This window comes from Hypanus sabinus, chromosome 1 (genome assembly GCF_030144855.1).
Source record: "Hypanus sabinus isolate sHypSab1 chromosome 1, sHypSab1.hap1, whole genome shotgun sequence".
In the NCBI taxonomy this organism is placed as follows: domain Eukaryota; kingdom Metazoa; phylum Chordata; class Chondrichthyes; order Myliobatiformes; family Dasyatidae; genus Hypanus; species Hypanus sabinus.
In genome coordinates, this window is record NC_082706.1 from 170,462,516 (window position 1) to 170,488,506 (window position 25,991).

Below are 25,991 nucleotides of genomic sequence, written 5' to 3' on the forward strand. Positions count from 1 at the left end.
ATGATGGGAGAGTCTAAGACCAGAGGACACACCCTCAGAATGGAAGGGTGTCCGTTTAGAATGGAGATGAGGAGGAATTTCTTTAGCTAGAGAGTCGTTAAGGCAGGAGATTGAGGCTGAAAGGAAAATTGTATCAGTCATGATGAAATGGTGGAGCAGATTTGATGGACCAAATGGCCTAATACCACTCCTCTATCTGGATAGAGTCGACGTTGAAAGGATGTTTCCTACAGTGGGGTAGTCCAGCACCAGTGACTGAGAGACATCCTTTTAGGACAAAGATGTGGAAAACTTCCTTTTAGTCAGAGGCTGGTGAATCTATGGAAGTCATTATCACAGATAGCTGAGCAGGCCAATGCATTGGGTATATATAAGGCTCTTGATTAATCAGGGTTTCGAAGGCTATGGGTGAAGGCTGGAGAATGGAGTTTGGATGGTTGATGTACCAACCATGATGAAATGGCAGAGCTGACTCGATGGCCAAATGGCCTAATTCTGCTCCTGTGTCTTATGTTCTAAAAACAAAATAGATTCAAAAGTCAGTTCTCCAGGACAAGAATAGTTGAAGCAATAGGTTTGCGGAGAGTTTGTTTTGGAAACTGTGAAGGCAGTGAAGGATGGATCTCCAGAGGAAGTGATTTCCAGGAAACAATAAACTGGTGTTTCATGATGGGGGGAATGTCTAGAGGGAGACATGAAAATAATGTTATTCTGATCAACAACATACACAAAATGTCGGTGGAACACAGCAGGCCAGGCAGCATCTATAAGGAGAATCACTGTCGACGTTTCAGGCCGAGACGCTTCAAGCGTCTCGGCCTGAAACGTCGACAGTGATTCTCCTTATAGATGCTGCCTGGCCTGCTGTGTTCCACCAGCATTTTACGTGTGTTGTTCGAATTTCCAACATCTGCAGATTTCCTCCTGTTTATTCTGATCAACTGTTATCTTTAAGTAAGTATCTATTCATTCCTGAAAAAATAAATTGTAATCATATATTTTTCAGATAGGTACTCATTTGTCTAATGTGCTTTTCACTAAAATTATTTTTTTCAGAAAATGAAAGAAAATAAAGGAAACTGAACATCAATGGTAACAATGAAAATATATCAAAGAGAGATCAGTTTGATCAAACACTAATGTCTAAGCTTTTTCAAACATCCTTTATAAATAAACTCAGAAAAGAAATCCAGATGTAATCCAAGTTGTGTTTTTCTTGAAGTCTTTTTGTAACTGTTAATTCCAAGTAAATAATTATAATGGAAGCAGTGAAGTTTAATTTGATAAGAGAAATTAATACCTACTAGAATCTGACTCTCTCAGTAAAGATTGGTATTAGAAAGATACATATCTAAAGTGATATATTTTTTAGCTATGTATTTTGTAATTATGTAGATTCTCAATATTGGATCTCTCTCTAATTTATCGTGTAAGAATATAAATAAATAGAACAATTTTAAAAGTAAATTATAATTTCATGACAGAAGATAGCCAACATGACAGTTTCAGAAGAAACAACACCTGTTTTATAATAAACCAAAATTGATTTAGGTTTTGCTTTGAAATTTAAAAATTCTGTAACAATTGCCTGTGTTCTATTAAAATTAAAAATTAAGACAAAATAATGGGGCACAAATATGATTTAGTAAATGCATTCTGTAATATTAAAAATCAACAAATAAACAGATAATGTTGAAATAATTGATATGTCAGATACCATCTGTGGAGAACAAAATGGAATTAACATTTCACCTGGGTGGCTTTTAATCAAAACCCTACTAAAATTGTTGTATTATTTATTATTGCTAAAAATCAATATTGTGCATAATATGAAATACATTTGAGTGGTTTTGGAATAATAACAATAGTAGTTCAAAAATATCCTTGTCGACTAAATCTGTTCATAATATTTTAATTAATTCAATAAAATATGTATTAGTTGGATTTACTGTGATTTTAGCTGTGGTTTTTGTTATATTTTCTCCTGAAAACTGCTCAGCTTCCAACTGTACTTCTTTTATTCTATGACACCACACCATGTCAGTACAATTACCATTCCATCAATGAAGTTCAATGACCAGACACAACTCTTATCAATATTTTTACTCAATTATTTCAAAGGTCCCCTGGCTATTCTCCGCCCTCCATAAAATTCAGCTCATCCAGAACTTTGTTGTTAGACTATGAATAATTCATTATTTATCCCTTTCTTTTTTTACACAGGCTCTGGGACCACCAATGCACTGAATATAAGGGGAAAAGTACAAGTGGTCAGTACTGTCGGACCCATTCAGCACAAATCTAAAATATGAAATTTACCACCTTACCTCTAATCTCAATATTTTGTAGCTTTTGGTCTCAATAGACTTTAACATTGGTTTATAAGAAGATAAAAAGTGCTCTACAATGGATAGTTAAAACTGCCCAACATATCACCAATGGCAGTCGCCCTGCCATCATGGAGATGTATACAGAAAGGAGTTGGAAAACGGCCAGCAACATCACGAAGGATCCCACCTACCCTGTTTACCTGTCCTGCTGAAGGGTCTCAGCCCAAAAAGTTGATAGTATATTTTTCCCTAGATGCTGCCTGGCCTGCTGAGTTAGAACATAGACCATAGAACAAAGACATCTACAGCACATTACAGGCCCTTCAGCCCACAAAGTTGTGCTGACCATGTAACTTACACTAGAAACTGGCTTGAATTTCCCTACCTCATAGCCCTCTATTCTTCTAAGCTCCATGTACCTAAGTCTCTTAAAAGACCCTATTGTATCTGCCTCCACCACCATTGCTGCCAGTGCATTCCACAAAGCCTCTGTGTGAAAAATCATCCAGCATTTTGTGTGTGTGGCTTGGATTTGCAGCATCTGCAGATTTGTTTGTGATTGGTTTCCCGTGTTTACAGACTGCTTGTCCCACTCCCATCTGGGATGACAGAACAGGACCAGTAGACTCAAAAACAGTTACCTCTTCCAAGCTGACAGGCTGATCAGCACCTCCTCCCACACCACAATTCCCCCACCAGCACTACATGCACATCAACCACTGCTCTCCTTAGCCCCTCAGCATCCTTTATCCCCCTCACACACACTGCCACCTTACACTTACATGCCACACCTCATCCCTACACTGATACAGTCACTGTCTTACTGTGTGCTCATGTGCCTGGCTGCCGTCAAGAAAAATTCCTCTTTCACTTTATCATTTCCTGTCAGTCACTTTATGTACAGATACTCCTGTACCTAGTGTCACTTTCTGTATCTGCTATCATCCATGCATCTACGCCAATCTTCTACATATACATCCACACAGTTACTTGCACATTTTGTTTTATAGGTTGCTTTTATACTTATAATAATTATTGTGTTCATTATTTTTACTGTGTTTTTTAAATATTTACTGTGTTTATTTTAATGCTGCAGCCCATTCGAAATAACAATTATTTTGTTCTCCATTACACTGGTATACTGAAGAATGATGATAAACAATCTTGGAGAAATAGTAGCAAGCTAAGCCAGCCAGTCTCTTAATTCTGCTTCTCAGTTCATTGTCATAGCCGATTTTTTGTTAACCTCAGCACCATTTTCAGATGCCACTTCCCACCTTTCCTGTTTCCTCAAACATCAGTCACAATTTGGAACACAGCTAATGACTGATGATTCACAGGCCTCCAATGTCGAGAATTCTGAAGTCACCATCCTTTATCCTTATTTCAGCTCGAAGTGACCCATCCCCTATTTTGACACAGCAACCCTTTAATTATTTTTCCTTCTGATGATAATGTGAAATGTGTGTGCCTAATACGTTTCAGAAGGAAGAAGAGATCATTTTGGGGCAGTAGTAGTCTGCCATTGGCACAAGATTCTGGCAGGCTGGTTTGTAGCCCAAGTACCCATCTGCTTTTCCTTTTCTAGTATGTGACCGCAGCTTGCTCTACTTTGTCGTTTATTTCAGGCTTCCCTTTCTACTTGTTCATCTTCCATCTAGCACCTTATGGTATTTACTCAGTTGGTGTCTCATCTCTTGTTTGGCTTCTTACTGCTTCAGGAAGATTTCACTTCTGCAGTTATTGTGCTCTTATGTTCACAACTTAGCTGTTCACCGTTCATTTATTTCATTTCCTGAATTTGGACTGGGTTTTCCCTTTACTTTTCTTTAAAATATTGTTTCTCCGTAATTTCCTCAGTTCTTATAACGGGTCCACACCCAACACTTGTTCATTTGCTCTCTCACAGTTGCTGGGCCATCTGCTTGCTAGTTCCAGCTTTCCCTTTAGGTTTGTGTTCAGATTTTGGCACTTCCACTATTTTTGACTCGTCATAAACTTGCATAAATGCGTGTACTCAAATTTAAAGGGATTGAGTATCAAGGTCTGGAGATCAAAATAGAGATAAACGTATGGCCGTAAGAAATCTCTCTTGAGCATGCTTAAAATCAGGTATTATCCATGCTAGCGACATCTATTGGGAGAACATCAGGGCTTTACAATTTCTCTACTGCTAACCTTCCTAAATTGCACCAGTCCATATTTATTCCACAATGTTATCTTACCTGTCATGCCAATTATTATTTTATTGTGATACTAATGAACAATTTGCTTCCTCTGTTATATTGACTAACTTTTGGCGAATGTTAAATTAATAAACTAGGCGTGAAAGAACTAATACGCCCTATGGGGAAAGTTACAGCCGGATCGAGAGGGCAGCAGATGTTTTAACCAGCCCCCAGGAAAAGGGAGGCAGTCAGATCAAAAGTGCAGAATGTGCATATGGAAAATATTGTGGGAGGATGATGATAATTAGAGTTACAATCGTGCTCTGGAGGAACATTCATTCTAAAAGAAAGAAAACGTTGCGATTGATCAGTCAGCTAGCACGTGTGGCGGGAGCTGGGAAGATGGGAGATGTACCTTCGGAGCCAAAGTTTGAGCGAATGCCCACTGAGCGGGAGTCATTCGCGTCCCTTTATTCTTCCAAATGGGCAGATCTCTCCATCAATAAAGAGATAGCGGAAGTTTAGCGGTGGATAACGAGCCTCACACACCGGAAGTGGAGGTCGCCCTATTCATTGGCAGTAGAGAGGGAGAGAGAGAGAGAGAGAGAGAGAGAGAGAGAAAGAGGTGAGAGGGAAGGAGAGCGAGAAGGGGGTGTGGAGAGAAGGAAGAGGGAGGCTGATGGCTGCCAAGTCGGACGGGCTGTTAAAGATGATGAAGAAGAGCGACGTGGCTTTTACTCCCCTGCAGAATTCCGAGCATAGCAACTCCGGGCAGCGGCAAGAGCACGGGCAGGAACAGCGGGAGGAGGAGCAGGAGGAGCGGGGCAGCCCCGAGCCCGGCTCGGCAGCGCTGCCCTCTCGGTGCTGCACCAGGCTGTGCCGGGGTCGCTGCCTCCGCTTCGCCCAGCACCAAAGGTACACGCTGTGGGACGGCCTGTGGATCGTGGCCGCTGTCACGGTGTATTTCTCGGACGTTGGCACGGACGTGTGGCTGGCCGTGGACTATTACCTGCATTCCCGTTACTGGTGGTTCGCACTGACTCTCTTCTTCGTGGTGCTGGGCTCGCTGGTCGTCCAGGTCTTCAGTTTCAGGTGGTTCATCCACGACTTCAGCGCCGACAGCGGGGCCGGCGTCCAGACCGGCAGCCCGGTGGACGGCAAGGTGCTGAGCTGTGCCGGTGGGGTAGGCGAGACCGATGCTCGATCTCCACAGAGGCAGTCTCCGAGCACCAGGACTACTAACACGAGCAAAGCATCCTCGTGTTCCTTCTGCATCTGGTTTCTACAGTCAATCATCCACATCCTTCAGCTGGGACAGCTCTGGAGGTAACTTGCATTCAGTACGTTGTAGATGTGGGAAAGGTAAAGCACCTTCAATAAAACAAATGGAAATCTACTTCAGTAATTGCGGTGCAGACTCTTGCACCACGCATGTTCCGATACTTGTTCTGTTCGTATTGCCAGAGTCTGGTTAACATATTCCTGCAAATGAAGCTATGTTCGGATGCTAATAGTAAGTGGTAGGCGCGCACCATTTAAGCATAGAGTCGGTGTGTATAAATACATATTTGAAATGATGTGGTTAGCGACAAGTGCAGCTCCTCTGGTTCCTGCAATGGTTTGTATGGTATAATTCTGCAGCATCTTAAGAACGTTGTCATGCCTGCGAACCGATAAATTCAGATGTTATGTTCGGTCTGTTCTCTGAAATAGGCAGATAGTCCATTTTAAAACACGCCTCTTGCCAATGTAGATTTTTGCGACCAATCATCGTTAGGTGATAGTTTTGAGAGGTGGATAAATTTATATAAATTTTGATAAGTGTGGATATCATTGCAGTAATAGTTATTATAAATATTTGTCATAGTAATTGGCAGCTGAATGAAGATTGCATCAAGAATACACAACCTCTTAAGGAAAGAGCTGTTTTTGTGCAGACAGTATAACTGACAAGAACTATACTTTAAAATGTTATGGAGTCAACACGTTGAGCTCACGGTTCAAAATGCAGACAACCAACTTTATGCAGCCTTTTTAAATATAAACATGAACTGAAGTTGTTGGGAGATAGCATCGCCGTTCTAAACGGACCAGTGCATGGCTTCTACTTTAACTGTGGCGCCTCTTATAATGGAAACAGCTCCCCTATAATTTGGAAAACTGCTTCTTTGTTTATTATTGTTGGATACTTCAATTCGTTTGCAGTCAACCAGTAATTTTGTGATTATACTCTTAGATTATGCATTGCATTTCGTGAGTATAGGACTTCAGCGAAAAGAAATCAGCGCACTGTTTGTGCTACTACTTTGAAAACAGCCGGCTTGCTGTTCGACGTTTCTTTGAGAAAAGGAAAGATCGATGTGTTTAGTTATTAAATGTTACCGAGATGGCTTTATTTATTAAGTTGTCTGTGGAGTGGACAAAGATCTTTTTTGAAGCGTTGACAGTTGGCAGATCAGTTGAGGACTGATCGTTCAAACCAGAGTTTGATGGTATTGTGGTTAGAGCTAACGTGCAAACGTTTGATGGAGAACATACCTCTTTACAGGACTAATGCTGACAGCTGGTTCCGATCTCTGATCAGCATATTCGGTGGACTCTTAAACATTACCGAAAATCACTGAATCAATGTAACTGTTCCAGAAAATAGAGAAAACCGTCTAAAGATTGAACCATTCTGATTTTCACGAAAGAATTGAATGTGCATTTTGCAGATTTGAGATTAAACAGCAAAAGTAGTCTAAAGGCACCTAACTGTAGAAGAAGAAATCAGACTGTATAAAACTCTAGTTAGGACACACTTGGAGTACTGTGTCCAGTTCTGGTCGCCTCACTGTGGGAAGGATGTGGAAGCATTGGAAAGGGGACAGAGGAGATTTATCAGGATGCCTCCTGGTTTAGAGAGTATGGATTATGATCAGAGATTAAGGGAGCTAGGGCTTTATTCTTTGGAGAGAAGGAGGATGAGAGGAGAGATGTTAGAGGTGTACAAGATATTAAGAGGAATAGACAGAGTGGACAGCCAGCGCCTCTTCCCCAGGACACCACTGCTCAGTACAAGAGGACATGGCTTTAAGGTAAGGGGAGGGAAGTGCTAGGGGATATTAGAGGAAGGTTTTTCACTCAGAGAGTGGTTGTGCGTGGAATGCACTGCCTGAGTCATGGTGGAGGCAGATACACTAGTGAAGTTTAAGAGACTACTAGACAGGTATATGGAGGAATTTAAGGTGGGGGGTTATATGGGAGGCAGGGTTTGAGGGTCGGCACAACATTGTGGGCTAAAGGGCCTGTAATGTGCTGTACTATTCTATGTTCTATTTTCTATAACCATAACCATATAACAATCACAGCAGGGAAACAGGCCATCTCGGCCCTCCTAGTACGTGCCAAACTCTTAATCTCACCTAGTCCCACCTACCCGCACTCAGCCCATAACCCTCCACTCCTTTCCTGTCCATATACCTATCCAATTTTACCTTAAATGACACAACTGAACTTGCCTCTACTACTTCTACAGGAAGCTCATTCCACACAGCTAACACTCTCTGAGTAAAGAAATACCCCCTCATGTTTCCCTTAAACTTCTGCCCCCTAACTCTCAAATCATGTCCTCTTGTTTGAATCTCCCCTACTCTCAATGGAAACAGCCTATTCACGTCAACTCTATCTATCCCTCTCATAATTTTAAATACCACCAACAAATCCCCCCTCAACCTTCTACGCTCCAATGAATAGAGACCTAACTTGTTCAGCCTTTCTCTGTAACTTAATTGCTGAAACCCAGGTAACATTCTAGTAAATCGTCGCTGCACTCTCTCTAATTTATTGATATCTTTCCTATAATTCGGTGACCAGAACTGTACACAATATTCTAAATTTGGCCTTACCAATGCCTTGTACAATTTCAACATTACATCCCAACTTCTGTACTCAATGCTCTGATTTATAAAGGCCAGCGTTCCAAAAGCCTTCTTCACCACCCTATCTACATGAGACTCCACTTTCAGGGAACTATGCACTGTTATTCCTAGATCTCTCTGTTCCACTGCAATCCTCAATGCCCTACCATTTACCCTGTATGTTCTATTTGGATTATTCCTGCCAAAATGTAAGACCTCACTCTTCTCAGCATTAAACTCCATCTGCCAACGTTCAGCCCATTCTTCTAACTGGCATAAATCTCCCTGCAAGCTTTGAAAACTCACCTCATTATCCACAACACCTCCTACCTTAGTATCATTGGCATACTTACTAATCCAATTTACCACCCCATCATCCAGATCATTTATGTATATTACGAACAAACAACATTGGGCCCAAAACAGATCCCTGAGGCACCCCGCTAGTCACCGGCCTCCATCCCGATAAACAATTATCCACCACTACTCTCTGGCATCTCCCATCTAGCCACTGTTGAATCCATTTTATTACTCCAGCATTAATACCTAACAACTGAACCTTCTTAACTAACCTTCCATGTGGAACTTTGTCAAAGGCTTTGCTGAAGTCCATATAGACTACATCCACTGACTTACCCTCGTCAACATTCCTCGTAACTTCTTCAAAAAATTCAATAAGGTTTGTCAAACATGACCTTCTACGCACAAATCCATGCTGGCTACTCCTAATCAGATCCTGTCTATCCAGATAATTATAAATACTATCTCTAAAAATACCTTCCATTAATTTACCCACCACTGATGTCAAACTGACAGGTCTATAATTGCTAGGCTTACTTCTAGAACCCTTTTTAAACAATGGAACCACATGAGCAATACGCCAATCCTCCGGCACAATCCCCGTTTCTAATGACATCTGAAAGATCTCCGTCAGAGCTATTCTATGTTCCATAAATTACTGTGATTTGCCACGTGTCCTCTCCCTGGTAAGCTACAAGTCTGTATGTGACCTTTATTATTCTTTCTGTAAAATTTTGGACTTGTGGAAACAAAGACTGAATATATGATGTAAGAATCTGTTCTAATTTAGCAGATTAGAAGCTGAAATTTAAAGTGAGAGTAATTTAGCTTTGAATGGTGCTAAATAAAAAAAGACAGATAATGACAATTCTGAAATGCACAGAAGATATAAATGGCAGCTCAATACATCACCCTTACCCTTTCATAAGTTTGAAAGAGCAAGTTCATAACTGATTTGTGGCGTGAGCTAATTTCACAAGTGAAAGAACATTTGCAAGGCACAGCTGCTCGATTTTGTATTCTAGCTGTTCAATAGCCATTACTCAGGTTATGTGTGAAACTGATTTTTCACATCATAGACCATTCGGATATAATTGTACTGTGTGATGTAATTGTTGTCTACCAGTTATGACATGATTCACAGTTCTGTGGCACTGTTGATCAGCTGAGAAGTGGAACATAATTTATCACTTGACTAGTGATACATTACAAAACCTCATGCCGTAATCACAAATGCACTTCAGTTTCAAAGCCAATTTTTCCATGCATTAGAAAATGTATGGACATATTTCTAAATGCATAAAAGAGTAACAAATACAATCTGCTAAACTTTGATCAGGAATAATGATATCAGTGCTTTGAATGCTAAGTCAACAAGCATGGGAAATCTACTCTATGATTTTATAGTAATTGGTTCACTTTTGATAGGTAGACATCCCAAAAAAAATCCATAAATGTTTGTATGCATAAAAGTATCTTGCAATTGTATATTTGCAGAGAAACCCTCTGTACAGCTGTGGTATATGATCAGAGCAAACTAACTCTGCACATTAATCACTTGTACATAAAAGCAGTTCCACTGAGTAAAATCCCTCTGCTACACACAAAAAAAAAATGATGCTCATCTGGCCTAGTTTTAATACCTGGGGGATTTGGTCAATCTATAGAAAATTATAGATGAAATATTTTTAAGCAGTCTGGGCAGTTTTGTAGATAAATTTTTCAGTGAACTAAAAGTTTAAGTTAAATGATGAACTGAAAGGCTTATGGTTCGGCAAGTTTGAACAGTTTGTGAGCAAATAAATTTCAAACTTCAGAACCTTTTATTGTACTTTAATAAGTTGTTGAACCAGAATATTTTTATACAGTTAACAATTACTCCCATGATTTTGAATCAGTGCTTTAGCAATCAATTAATCATGTAAAATAACTTCTCATTTTACATGTCCATACTGATTTGTTAATTAGAGTTATACAAAACTACAGCAGCAAAAACCTGAAATAGAAACTACTGAAAACATTCAGCAAATTAGGTAGCAGGTGTGGAGTGAAAAAATAGACTTTCAGATCATTTGAGTGGCTGAGTATTACTAGCATTTTCTGTTTTGATTTTTAAGAAAGCATTATTTTTGCAGGTATCCTACAGAGATTTTGCCAATGTTAGTGTTACTGTCAGCTTGTTAGTGTTCTGTTTTACCTATACAGTATTTGGGAATATGAATTCCATAAATTTAATCTTTTCTTGGTGCTCAATACCAAAACATGGCTTAATTTATTGGCTGATAGTTTGTATTTAAAAGGGACTAAATTGGTAAATTAATTTATTGTCACATGTGCTGAAACGCAGTGGAAAGTCTTGTGTAACATGCTACAGATCGTTGCACTACAATAATGCATTGAGATAGTATGAGGTAGAACATCTACCAAATGCAGAGCAAAGCATTGCAGTTACAGAGAAAGTGCTATGTAGGTAGACAATAAGGTGCAAGGTCATAACGTGGTGGATTGTGAGGTCAAGAGTCCATTCCTATCACACTAGGATACTGTTTAATTGTCTTATAACAGCAAGTTAGACGCTGTCCTTCAGTCTGATGATACATGCTTTAAGGCTTTTGTCTCTTCTGTCTGATGCGAGGCATGAAAACAGATATCCTCGGGGGGGGGGGGGGGTAATCTTTGATTATGTCGGTTGCTTTACCTAGGCAGTGCAAAGTTTTGAAAGAGCCCATGGAGAAGAGGCTGGTTTATGTAACCTGCAACCCCCTAGAGTTGCTTATGGTCATAGGCAGAGCGGTTGCCATACCAGACTGTAATTTCCGTGGTGAGGGTTAAAGAGGACGTGCCAAATTCCTTTAGCCTCCTGAGGAAGTACATGTGCTAATGTGGTTTCTTGGCTGTGGCTACTTTGTGGTTGGACCAGGACAGGTGGCTAGTGTTGTTCATTCCTAGTACTTAAAGCTTTTAATTTTGTCTACCTGAGTATCATTTATGTAAACGGGAATGTGTGTACCACCACCCCTCCTTCCTGAAGTTAATGACCAAAACCTTTATTTTACTGACATTGAGGAAAAGGTTGTCATGACACCATATGATAGGTTCTCTATCTCTTTCCTCCACTCCAATGCATTGTTATTTGAAATATGGCCCACTATGATGATAGATGAAAATGGTGATTAAATTTGTAGATGGAGTTAGAGCAGATGATAGCTACATGGTTGTGAGTGTACAGGGGATAGAGTAGGGGAAGTGAGGATGCAGCCTTGTGGATTACCCGCGTTGAGAGTGATTTTGATGGAGTTGTTGATGTTTGTCCTTACTGATTGTGGTCTGTTGGTCAGGAAGTCAAGGATCCAGATGCAAAGGGAGATGTTGAGTCTCAGGTCAGGGTGTTTAGAGATGAATTTGGTTGGAATTATAGTATTGAAGGCAGAGCTGAGTCTGTGAGTAATGGCCTAACATGGGTGTCTTTATGCTCCAGAGATGGCCAAGGAGATGGTGTATATTTAGGTCTATTTCAGCAGTAGACCTACTCCTAAGATCAGCAATTTTTCACATGAATCATACACTTTCAAATTTTCATGGGATGTGTTGGTCAATTTTATTGTCTAACTTTATCTTTGGCTTTAGAGATTATAGAATAATAGAGCGAGGAAATAAGCAACTCTGTCCAATTCATCCATACTGACTTGTGAGCACTCACCACACAGAATTTAGACTTCTCTGCCCAAGTGATTCAAGTGTTCATCTATAGACACTTCTTAAAAACGGTAAGTGACCCTACTTCAACCTCTCTCTCGGGCAGTTCTTTTAGGAACTTAAGCTGGGTGAAGTTCCCCTAATATCGCTTCTTAATTTCTTCCCCTTTACCCAAAGCCCATGTTCCATCTTCTCCTTATGTTCTGTTAGTTAAAAGCAGCTGATCACTTTTTTTTTATTAAAGTGTCACATCTGCCTTTTTTCTGAAAAGCTGGAGAAACATTTTTCAAGGTGGTTGTACAATATAAACTGCAATGTGACTTTCGTGTCCTGTATACAGACAAATAAACAGCATTAAAAATACTTTCTTTTGATTGTAATATTTTCTCATAAACTGGTGTGTGAAGCAATTGATATTATTGCATCTTTTTTCTATGGGCAAAGTTAGTATTTTGGAAAACGAAGAGAAGTGGATACATTTGTATGATATGAAATATGTTGTAAAATCAGATTTGTGGCGCACTGTAATTACGTTGCATGGAAGGAGCTGAAGGTTGTCACTAGTGAAATGCCACAGAAATTTTAAGTAACTTTCAAGGAAATTAATCTTTTTATTATCTGAAAACAGAATTGTTCAGCAGAAGTATATCTGCCAGATCATTGTAAAATGTGCTCTGAATTGTATTAGTTCCAGAAGAGGTAGAAAAATATGCTACATTTAAAAAAGAAATGCTATCCATGAGATGACATGCAAAAGGAAGAAGCACTTCAGAATGGCCATTGTCTAAACAATAGGTGTGACTTTGTACAGCAAGAGAAGTTAATTCTTATGGTGGCAATTCAATAATCAATATGCATGAATATTTGCTGTGTTGACTTTGTATTGTGGAATTTAAGAGTTGCCTGTTTAGTAAATTTTGAATAGTAGTACATCATATAATAAAAAGGTTGAGATTTTATAATATTGCACATAGGATAATAGATATGCGAAGAAATTAGATTTTGTGTTCAAAACTGTAATATGTTAACCTGTTCCAGAAAGCATTTAATTAAATAAGTCTTTACTGATCATCAAAATGAATTCTAAATTTAGAATTAAAACTGAATAAAGTGAACTCTGTGAAGATGTGTAAATGAAATTTGGAAATTACATTTTCACAGCAAGGTGGTGAAGGGGAAGTATGAAATATGCACATTAGTTTGCATATTTTACGAGTTCTCAGTTAGTTGAAGAGATGGTTCATTTGCAATAACAAAGAGGGATCTAAAAGCACAGGGGAGCTGGTTCAATAATTCAACCCCTCATCATCAATTTGTTGGAAGTTATTTGAGAAACTGAGCCTAAATAACAAAATCAATTTTGTTAACATTGGGTGAATTGCATAATATGTTTAAACAATTAAGCAACAGAGAGGAACGTTTTTGCTAGATAAATTGATAACATAAAATCTAGTGTTTCATCTGTTGTAAAAGATTGATTTAAGTTCCAGCACCAGCTAACCTTTGCATTCTGAACAGTGGACCAGTTCCTGGCCAAATGTTGCGAGGTTTTCAACATGAATTAGATCACTTTTTGTGGTTAATTTGGGCAACTAGTCAAGGTGCTTAGGATTGAATTACCTATAGATTTAAGTAATCACTCTTCTGTTTTAATTATTCACTTACAGCATTGCATATGGCAGCCAACTCCTGCCATTATTTTAATTTTGGACTTTAGAGAAGAGCAACATCAGAGAGCAATCATTAAAAAAAAGCCTATAATAAAGGTTGTTCTGCATCACCCAGTAAACACCTCAAAATGTTACAACCTGTGCACTGTTCAGCACCTTAACTGTGGATTGACTTAGTTGGAGGAAGTAAGGAATGGAAATAGAACAGATCTTTTTATTTACAAGGTCTTTTAAATTATGGTAGCAGAGGAAAAAATAAAAACGACCTAAGCACATCAAGAATGATTACTAAATATAAATTTGTCCAGGCATAGGAAATATTCACACAAAAATTTAACATGCTTTGTACAAATTGCAACAGCCGTGCTGCAAGATGATGTCCAAGTTGAAGAGATATCTGAGGGAAGGTTGTGTTTGCTAAAGTCAGTTCATTGAATCTGGGCCTGACTGAAATTTAGTTCACATTTTTATTTACTGCAGGGTGCAAATTATGGTACATCGGTAGTGTCATAGAGCTCATGCATGGAAATAGGTCATTTGGCTCAACTCATTCACGCCAGCTGTGCAGCCTAATGGGCTAGTCCCATCTGCCCCCGTTTGTCTGATATTTCCCCTAAACCTTTCCTATGTATATAGTTATCTAGATGGCACTTAAGCATTGCTACTGTGCCTGGCTCAAACATTATTTTTTTTGTTAATTCATTCCAAATACACATAATCTTTTTCATGAAGAAGCTGCAACTGATGAGCCTTTTAAAACCCTTTTGTATGATCTTAAACATATGCCTTGTTTTTAGTAGTTCCTCCCTGGGGAAGAAGACTTGGCTTTCACCCTGTCTGTGTGCCTCATGATTTTATACACCTCTATCTGGTCACCGCTCAATCTCCTATATTCCACAGAAAAAAGTCCTACTCTGTATAGCCTCCAAGTCAACAACATCCTGGTAAATCTTTTCTGCACTCTTTCTAATGTAATAATGTTTCCTATAAGAGGGTGACCAAAACTGCATACACTCCAAGTGAAGCCTCACCAACATCATGTATACCCAGTGCTCTAATCGAAGGCCAGCATGCCTAATGCCTTCTTCACACCCAGCTGAGATGCTACTATGCTTTTGTGTTCATACTTCTTTCTATTCCGTAACACTTCCCAGGGTCCTACCATTCGTTGTATAAGTCTCACCCTGGTTTGAACTTCCAAACTGTAATATCTCACACTTATTGGATTGATAATTTGCCATTCTGAAGGTCTGCAGATACCGGTTATGATGCCCAAATCAGTTTGTGTGCTTCTTAACAGCTAGAAATTGTTCGCCAACTATCAAAATAGCAAGAGATGCCGACAGGGTTGATAGAGAGAAATTGTTCCCATTGGTGGAATGGTCAAGAAACCTGGAAGGAAGATTCACGGTGATTTGCAAAAGAATCTAAGTGGCATGAGAAAATACTTTTTTTTATATACTGCAGGTAGTTAGCCTCTAGAATGTATTGCCTGTCACTGTGGTAGAGGATTATTCAATTGTGACTTTTAAATTGCATCAGTACTTCACAGAATAAAATATTGCAGAACTACAGAGAAAAGATGGGAGGATGAAGCCAGCTATAATGCTATTGTCATGACACCCTTCTTTTCTCTCTATCATTTCTGAAGTATTTCATATTTTACTTTATCAAATCTGGTAATGTATAGACTGTTATGAATTTTTGCTTCTCTTGGCAATATTGCATCTCTTGCAATACATATTATTATTTTCTCTGCGGCAGAACCTTCTAATGTACCAGGATTGGAACCGTCTGCAAGAGATGGAAAGCCTTTCTTTTTACAAGATGTCATAGGTTGGAAAATTGTACAGAGCCTAGGGGTGGCAAAATGGTGTTGGGATTTCAGTGTCTCAAAGTTATGTTTTTACAATGATATCTCCTTTTGATAACAGGTAGGGCCTGTTACCTTGCTATACCTCTAAATTACTATTCCAATTTGAAGCAAAGTAAATGTCACTCAAACAATGTAAGGCTCTTCTGAGCTGCTACATATGTTTTCTGGTCACATCTGGTCATTTTTTCTTTTCTATAAGCCAGGAGGGATAAGGGACATGGAGTGGCTATCAGCTCTAATCTTCATCATATCATTTATATCCCTTGAAACAAGTACCATCCCAAACGCAGAAAATTCAGTATGCATCAGTGACTTTGAAATGGGAAAATTAGTAATCTTTACAAATAATAATTAGGAACACACGAGACAGAAGCAAGCAAACACCTGCCATTTACACACATTTTGGCAAATCTTTCATCTCAGCCCAACCTTCCTGCACTGTCTGCAAAGCATTCATTTCCCTGAAGGACAGGTGGAGAGAGCTGAAAGTTGGAGTACTGACTTATTAAGATGCAATATAGCAAGACAGCAGAATCTTCTAGATCACATCTTGATTACTGAAGGAATGGGGGATCCCTAATTCGCAATAGTATGCATAGCATTCTGAGGTAACAACAAGATGGCTTGAAGTCTGCCTTGTATCATTCCAATGTTTTTCAGCTGAGTTAAGTTATGCAATTATCTAAAGTTCTCCATAGGGAAGACCTCAGAAAATTGGAGGGTCATCTCTTCAAAGTGTTCTGGTGTCAAAGTGACATTTTGTGTGCCACAGGCCAGAGGAGACACTGGATTACTTAGGGGGAGGAGTGTTATTTTGTTTTTAAAAAAGCGAGCAAGGCATTTTGCGAGCCACAGAGGAGATGTTGGATGTGCACAATTAGGCACTTGGCGAGGTCCAATAAGGATAAGTTCGTTTTGAGGAGAGTGGCCATTGTGTGAGTGGGGAGTTGAGGCTTTGGCTCATCAAAGCTTTAGCAAAGAGATGCTAGGCTGGTGGTAGATGTTTATTTTTTCACTGCTTCTTCCTTTTTTATTTCTTATTGCTCATTTAGTGCAGTGGGGATGCCAGGCAGGATAGGTGAACGTTCCTCTTTCGGGTTGTGGGAAGACAAGCAGACCTCCAGGGCCGCTGATGACTACTGGTGCAATCAGTGCATCCAGCTGCAGTTTTGAACAGACTGTGCTCGGGAGTTGAAGAGGGAACTGAATGAACTCTGATCATTCGGGAGTCTGAGGGGGTGATAGAGGGAACGTAAAGAGAGTTAGTTACACCCAAGGTTCAGGACACAGGCTGACTGTCAGGAGAAGGGGATGGGGGATAAGCTGCCAGTGCAAAGCATCTCACGGCTGTCCCCTTTAACAGCAGGTGAGGATACTGCTGCAGTGGGGTGGGGAGTGGAATTGACCTAGCAGAGGAAAGCCACAGGGATCAGGTCTCTGGCACTGAGTCTGACATGTGGCTCAGAAGGGAAGGGGGTAGAAGAGCTGAGCTATAGTGATAGGGGTTAGGAGAACAGAAAAGATTGTTTGCACCTGAACTGGAGGGAGACTAATATCCTAGTGATGGTGCTAGTGCTGCATAGTGGGGTGTGGGGGGAGGGGGGGAGGTTAAACTAGATTTGCAGGGGGGTGGGAATCAGTGCCAGAACAGATAGTGAAGTGGTCGTGGAGAAAGATCTATGTACTGTACAAAGTCAGGAACTCCAATGTCAAGCATGGTGGGACTAATGATCTTAGGACATAGATCAGCATTTGCAATTATAACTTTGTGGCCATCAGTGAGATTTGGTTCCACAAGAGGTAGGACTGGCAGCTCCATGTCTGTTGTTTTAGATGTGATAGAGGGGGAGGGGTGGCATTACTAGTCATGGAAAATTGAGTACCGCTGTGACAATCAGAACAGACTAGAGAGCTCATCTAGTGAGGCTTTATGAGTAGAAATAATGAATAAGAAGGGTTTAACCACATTAATGGGAATATATTATAGACCACCGAACATTTCTTGGGATTTGGAGGAGCAAGTTCATAGACAGATCATAGACTGTTGCAAGATACACAAGGCTGTGATAGGTGATTTTAACTTTCCACATATTGATGGGGACTCCCAAACTATAAAAGGGCTGGATGGGAAAGAGTTTGCCAAATGTGTTCAAGAAAGTATCCTTAATCAGTACAGGCAAGTCCCAACCAGAGAGAGTCTGATACTAGATCTCCTATTAGGGAATGAGACAGGGTGGGTGCCAGAAGTTTATGTAGGGGAATGCCTTGCTTCTGGTGATCATGATGCCATTTATTTCAAGGTATTTATGGAAAAGGATTGATCTGGTCCTCAGGTTGAGATTCTAATTGGAGAAAGACCAATTTTGATGATATCCAGCCAGGATCTGGTAAGTGTGGATTGGGGCAAGCTGTTTTCTGGCAAAGTGGGAGGCCTTAAAGTGAAATTTTGAGAGTGCAGAGTTTGTATGTTCCTGTCAGAAGAAAAGGCAAGGATAACAGGTTTAGGGGGCCTTAATTTTATAGAGATATTGAAACCCTGGTTAAGAAAAAGGAGGTGCATAGCAGGTATAGACAGGCAGGAACAAATGAGGTACTTCAAGATGATATGAAATGCAAGAGCACTTAAGGAAATCAGGAGGGCGAAAAAAAAGACATGAGGTTGCCCCAGCAGACAAGGTGAAGGAGAATCTTAAGGAGTTCTACAGATATGCTAAGAGCAAAAGGGTAGCAAAGAATGAAATTGGTTCTCTGGAAAATCGGTATGGAAAGCTGTGCATGGAGCCAAAAGCAAAGGGGGAAATCTTAAATGGATTTCCTTCATCTCTGTTTACTCAGGACAGTGACTCAGTCCATAGAAGTGAGGCAAAGCAGCAGTGAGATCCTGGACCCAATACAGAGGACCTAATACAAGTGACTCGAGGCAAATTAAGGTGAATAAATCCCCAGGGCCAGACAGTGTGTTCCCTCGGACCTTGTGAGAGGATAGTGCAGAAATTGAGGGGCCATATTTAAGACATACATAGCTATGGGCAAGGTGCTGGAGGATTGGAGGATAGCTGATGTTGCTCCGTTGTTTAAGAAAGGCTCTAAGGATAACCAGGAAACTAAAGGCCAGTAATCCTGACATCAGTAGTGGGAAAGTTATATGTGGTCCCTTAGAATACCTTCCAATAAAAGTCCAAAGTAAAATTTATTTTCAGAATACATTCATGTCACTACATACAACCTTGAGATTCTTTTTCTGCAGGCATACTTAGCAAGTCCATAGAACAGTAACTATAAACATCAGGAATTAACTGTAAACAAATGCTGCAAATGCAGAAATAAATAAATAGCAATAAATAACAAGCATAAAATAACAATCTTTAAATGAGTGTAAGTATTCCCCTTTGTTCAAGGGCCTGTTGGTTGAGGGGTAGTAACTGTTCTTGAACCTGGTGGTGTGAGTCCTGAGGCACCTGTACCTTCCACCTGGTGGCAGCAGCCTGGGTGCTGAGGATCTCTTGATGAAGGATGCTGCTTTTCTACGGCAGCATTTCGTGTAGATGTGCTCAGTGGTTGGGAGGGTTTTACCCATGATGTACTGGGCCAAATCCATTACCTTTTGTAGGATTTTTCCACTCAAAGGCATTGATGTTACCATATCAGGCTGTAAGCAGCCAGTCAACACACTTTTCATCACACATCTATAGAAATTTGCTAAGGTTTTCATAAACATGCTGAACCTCCGCAGACTCCTGAGAAAGTAGAGGTGCTGTTGTACTTTCTTTGCAATTATATTTATATGATGGATCCAGGATAGATCCTCTGAGATGGTGACACCCAGGAATTTAAAATTACTGACCCTCTCAATCTCTGATCCTGCAATGATTACTGGCTCATGGGCCTCTGGTTTCCCTCTCCTGTGAAGTCTACAATTATTTCCTTGACTTATTAACATTGAGTGAGAGGTTGTTGTTTATACAACACTTGGCCAAGTTTTCAATCTCCCTCCGGTATGCTGATTCATCACCACCTTTGATACAGCCCACAACAGTGGTGTCATCAGCAAACTTGTAGATGGTGTTGGAGCTGTACTGAGCCACACAGTCATAGGGGTAAAGCAAGTAGAGCAGGGGTCTAAGTACAAATTCCTGTGGTGCTCCTGGGCTGATGGAGATTGTGGAAGAGATGTTTTTGGCAAACCATGTTGACTGGGATCTATAAGTGGGATCCAATTGCACAAGGGTGTATTGAGGCCCAGGTCTTAGAGTTTACTGGTTAGTTTTGAGGTGATGGTGGTGTTAAATGCTGCATAGTAATCAATAAAGAGCATCCTGATATTTGAACCTTTGCTGTCCAGATGTTCCAGGATTGTGTGAAGAGCCAACGAGATAGCAACTGTGATAAACCTGCTGCTTCGGTAGCCGAATTGGAGCAGATCCAAGTCACCATTCAGACAGGAGATGATGTGCTTCAACACTAGCCTGTCAAAACACTTCATCACTGTGGATGTAAGTGTCACTGGTCAATAGTCATTTACACAAGTTACCACGCTCTTCTTGGGCACCTATACGATCGAAGCCTGCTTGAAGCAGGTGGGTCCCACACACTCCCAGAACAAGAAGTTGAAGATGTCCATCAAAGCACTAGCCAGTTGGTCAGCACGGGTATTCAAGTACTCGGCCAGGTACTCCATCCAGACTGGTTGCTTGCCTTGAATTAATTCCCTTGCAGGCAGCCCTCACCTCATCTTCAGATACTGAGATCAAAGGATCATAAAACATGGGGTGTGCAATTGTTCCTCCTTGTTCTGGTGGTCAAATTGAGTATGAAGGCAAAGAGCTCAACTGGAAGCAAAGCTCCGCTGTCCTCTATGTTGCAAGATTTAGCTGTGTTGGAGGTTACAACATTCAAACCCTGCCATAGCTGTTGAGCATCCCTCGTTGATTACAGTCTGGTCCGGAATCTCCACTTCACCAGAGAGATGACTTCCCAGAGTTCATACCTGCACCTCTTGTGGCATTCTCAATCTCCAGGCTTGAATGCCTCTGATCTGGCTCTCAGCAGGTTCTGGATTTCACTGTTCTGGAACTTCTGATTGGGGAAAAACCTGAACAATTTTGCGGGGACACACTCATCCACAGTTGTTTTAATAAACTTTGTAGCTACCCTGGTGTAGTCATTCAAGTCATCAGATGTACAAGTAGTTCGATAGATAGGGACTGATTAGGGATAGTCAACATGGCTTTGTTCGTGATAAGTTGTGTTCAACCAATCTTAGTTTTTCAAGGAAGTTGTCAGGAACGTTGATGAAGGCAAGGCATCATGGACTTCAGCAAGCTCCTGCATGGGATGTTGGTCAAGAAGGTTCAATGGCTTGGCATTCAAGATGAGATAGTAACTTGGATTAGACATTTGCTTCGCGGGAGATGTCAGAGTGTGGGGATGGTTGCCTTTCTGATGGTAGGCGTCAGTGCTGGGTTTGTTGTTTGTCATCTATATCAACAACCTTGATGATAATGTGTGGTAAACTGGATTTGCTATTTTGTGGATGTGACCAAGATTGGGGGTATAGTGGACAAAGCTAGCTGTAGGGTCTGGAGTGGTCAAGGAAGTGAACTGAAAAATGGCAGATGGAATTTAATGTAGAAAAGTGAGGTGCTGCATTTTTGGAGAACCAACCAGAGTTGTTCTAACACGATCAGTGATAGGCACTGAGGAATGCAATAGACAGACTGATCTGGGAGTGCAGATACATAATTCCTTATAAGTGGTGTTGCAGGTAGATAGTGTCATAAAGAAAGCTTTTGGCACATTGGCATTTATAAATCAATGTATTGAGTACAGGAATTTTGAATGTTATGTTGAAATTGTATAAGATGTTGGTGAGGTCCAGTTTGAAGTATTATACCCACTTTTGGTCACCTGCCTACAGGATAGATGTAAACAAGATTGGAAGAGTGCGGAGAAAGTTTACAAGGATGTTGCTGGGACCTGGGTCCTGAGTTATAGGGAAAGTTTAAATGGATTAGGACATTACTCCCTAGAACGGAGAAGATTGAGGGTAGATTTGATGGTTGTATGCAAAATTATGAGGTGTATAGATAGAGTAAATGCAAGGAGGCTTTTTCCACTCTGTTTAGGTGAGACCAGAACTAGAGGTTAATGGTTCAGAGTGGAAGGTGAATTGTTTAAGGAGAACGTGAGAAGGAATTTCTTCACTTGGAGGGTTGTGAATGTGGAATAGGCAGAAGTGGTGCATGCTGGGAAGAGCAATTTGGATAGGTACATTACATGGATGGGAGGGATCTGGAGGACTATGTTCCAGGTGCAGGTCAATTGGACTAGGGTCATTAATGGTTCAGCAGGGACTTGATGGGCCAAAGGGCCTGTTTCTATGCTGTAGAGTTCTATGATTATCACTCTATGTTGAGGATTGTGGATTTAGTATAACTCTGGTGTAATATTGGCACACAGCTTAATAACCGTCTGGATTTGGCGCTGGGAGATTTTCCCCGGCAAACTACACCCTTGGCAACATTTTGTCTGATCCTCTCACTAGTGTTTGTGATGAAGATGAATCCCTTACCCCTACCCTCACCCATTCTACCAACCAATTTGTGAACAGGCAAGAACATTAAACTCTAATGCACTGTTAAACTCTAGTGCCTGAGCTGCTGAGTTCCTCCAGCATTTTGTGTGTGGTGCTTTAATACATACAGCTGGAGCTCAATCAAGAGTTTTCCTTGTCTACTCAATCATTTGGAAGGAGGACATGAAAAAGAACATGATTCAGCCTTTTACTAAATAACAATAGTTTAATCGCTTGATTAATACATTTTCAAAATATTGTAAAAGCAAATGTTCAAAATTGTAAACCTTACTTTTAGTACCTTTTTAATATTAAAGCTGGTGAGTCTGCTGAAAAAAATGGAACTTCAAGTCAGCACCAGCAACATAAAGACTCATGTAAGTATTGTGATTTCCAAGCAATTGGACACCAAATTATAGGAGTCTGTCCATAGTTTAACTATTCTGCCTAGCTAATAAACCAATCCCATAAGATACAAATACAATATACCTTAATAGCTTGCTGAATACAGGTTGGCACTAAAAATGATAATTACCATGAAGTATAGGAGCAGAATTAGGCCATGTGTCCCACCAAGTCTGCTCCACCATTTCATCATAGCTAATCAATTTTTTCTCTGAGCCCCAGTCTTCTGCCTTCTCCCATATCCCTTCATGCCCTGACCAGTCAAGAATCTATCAACCTCTGCTTTAAATATACATAAAGACTTGGCCTAAATCAGCATTGCCCTCAAGATTTTTGAGGGACATTTCTTCTCACCATCGAAGAGTTGAGAAGAAAAAGTAGCTTTGATCCAATGTTTTTCTGCAGCTGAAATCTTGCTTGCCAAAGGCCTGCACAGGTGCCATTAAGCATGCAGAAAGTAGCAAGCTTCCATGGCTTTGATTTATTGGAAATTGCATGCGCCAAGTTTAACCACGTTGCTGTAGAAAAGGATCAGCACAACATGACTGGTTGATGTGGTTCTGACTGAACTTGGAAACTGTGCAGCTTGTGTATCAAAGGAATGAGCTTGCTACTTGAAGAACCTTCAGAGAAAAGTTAAAGCGTGCTGCCTAACAAGGAAATAATTTGCTCATTTGAATATTACAACTAAAGAGGAAGCACAGACAAAAATAATAGTGATTTTGATTAAAGGAAAATCCAAGATACAGAATTGTTTTTAGAGCAGACAATGAAGGTCTCAGCTTCAAGAAAAATATCATCAGTACCTGTCATATTTTTCTTCTTAGCATTGATTAGTTTAGCACATGCAGATTAACTTCTTCCCATCCGACCGGCTCATGCTCTCCTGGGTCCTCTGTTTGTTCAGTCTATTGTACAAGTATTTATATGGCTCTTTGACAGTATTGTTCAGTATTTAGCAATCCATAATTCTCCCTTATATAGTGAATTCCAGGTGATTGGAACACACAGGGATAGGTACATATTGGCCTAATTAAGTGCTGCCAAATTGGCCAAAGTTTCATGGAAATAGTTAAAATGGTATAAAAAAAGACAAACTACCATTTACACAAGAAGATGCGCAGATGTTGGAAATCCGAAGCAACACACACAAAATGCGGGAGGAGCTCAGCAGGTCAGGCAGCATCTATGGAAAAGAGTAAACCGTCGTCTCTTCGGGCTGTCATCGGGACTGGAAAGAAAGATGAGAAGTCAGGGTAAGGAGGTGGGAGGAGGGGAGGAAGGTGTACAGGGTGGTGGGTGAAAACGGGAGAGGGGAGGGGGCAAAGTAAAGAGCTGGGAAGTTGATCAGTGAAAGTCTTTCCTTGCCTTCCCCCCCCCCCCCACCTTCTTAGTCTAACTTCTCATCTTTCTTTCTAGTTCTGATGAAAGGTCTCGGCCCGAAATATCAGCTGTTTACTCTTTCCCGTAGATGCTGCCCAAACTACCAGTTAATTGGGTAGCAAATCAGGTACCGTATTTCAATGAAATACAGAACAAATTAGAACACTCCCAATGCTACTACAGTACTATTAAACTGTCTATTGGTTCCTTATAGTTTTTGATGGAGGAATTAATCCAGTGAATGGTCAAAATCAGTGTAAATAATGGATTGTCTCATGCAGTGCTTTTGATGATGGCATCTTTCAAACCTTTGCTTTCATTTCAATTTTCAAGATGATTGTTGATACCTTTAAATTCTTTGTTGTTAACATAGTGAAATAGTTTCATTTTCACTCCTGACCATTTCTGCACACTTACACTTGCAGGTCCCTCTGCTCACAGCACTCCTCAGTGCCTGGCCATTCATTGTACAAGTCCTCCCCTGGTTTGACTGTCCAAAGTGTATCTCCACTTAATTCATTTGAAATACATTTGTCATTCCTCAGCACATTTGTCTAAATCGTCAAGGTCACCTTTCAATGTATCGTAACCCCTCTAGTCTAGAATCTTCAGCAAACTTACTAATTATGTCATGCCCATTGATATCCAAAACACTTACATAAATGATGAATAGCAGAGGTGCCAATACTGACCCACGGTGCACCCCACTAATCACAGGGCTGCAGTCAGAGAATCAACCTTCAACCATCAATTTCTGCTTCCTAATAAATGACCCAATTCTGAAACCACCTTGCTAGCTCACCCTGAATCCCATGTATCCTAATTTTCCCGATAAGACAGTCATGCAGAAACCTTGTCAAAGGCCTTCTGTGTTGACAGCATGCACTGCATTACCGTCATTTGTGCCCTTAGTTTTCTCTGGAAAAACTCCATAAAATTTGTCAGACATAAAAGCATACTGACTATTCCTGATCAGGTCTTGACTATCCAAATGATAGTAGATCTTGTCCCTCAGAATTCCCTCCAGTAATTTCTCACAACTGTGGTTAGGCGGGCCAACCTGCAGAACTCCAGTCTTCTGGAGCTTTGCCAGTGGTTAACAACAAAGCAAAAAACAAACTAACAGAACACAACATAACATCAAACCCACCACCCAACACCCTCCCCTCGCACAACAAAATGGAAATGGAATGGGTGATTAAAAAACATACAAAAATCATAAATCTGAGTAAGTCCACAGTCCTTAAACATAATTGTCCAATCCATAAACGCAGAACCACGACACCATCCTCCGATATCACTGATGTTCATCGAAAGAGGACACCATTTGAGGCAGAGAGACCTACCTGCATGCCACAGTAGGCCCCACAGCGATAGGCCGCTCACAGATTCCTCCACCGGCAGCAATCAAAAGGAAGGCAGTCTGTACTGAACTCTCCCTTGCCTTCTGCATCAGTTTCAATTCTCAACCTTCCTTGTTGCTTTAATTGGTAATTAGTAGACATTTTAATCAGTGAAATGGAGTCAAATATCAGCTTGCGTCCCAGTCTGAGTACGCGCTTGCTTCCCAGAATCTTCTTGGAGACAGCAAAGCATTGGATTACTCAGACGAACTCCAAACTGTAAATTGAAGGCTGTAACACTCCCAGAAACACATTTAAGGTGAAAAACAGACGTAAAAGAAGTAAAA

At 40.5% G+C, this 25,991-nt stretch overlaps 1 protein-coding gene across 3 annotated transcripts in view; it reads left to right on the forward strand.

The window, feature by feature from the left end:
• Positions 1-5,100: 5,100 nt before the first annotated feature.
• The window catches only part of xkr4 (XK related 4), a 299,780-nt gene continuing 278,889 nt past the window's right edge, over positions 5,101-25,991 (forward strand). For all 3 annotated transcript variants that reach the window (XM_059981095.1, XM_059981104.1, XM_059981109.1), the window contains exon 1: positions 5,101-5,824. In XM_059981095.1, coding sequence (XP_059837078.1) covers positions 5,178-5,824 — 647 coding nt within the window. In that variant the 5' untranslated portion in view covers positions 5,101-5,177. The remainder of the gene's footprint in view (positions 5,825-25,991) is intronic.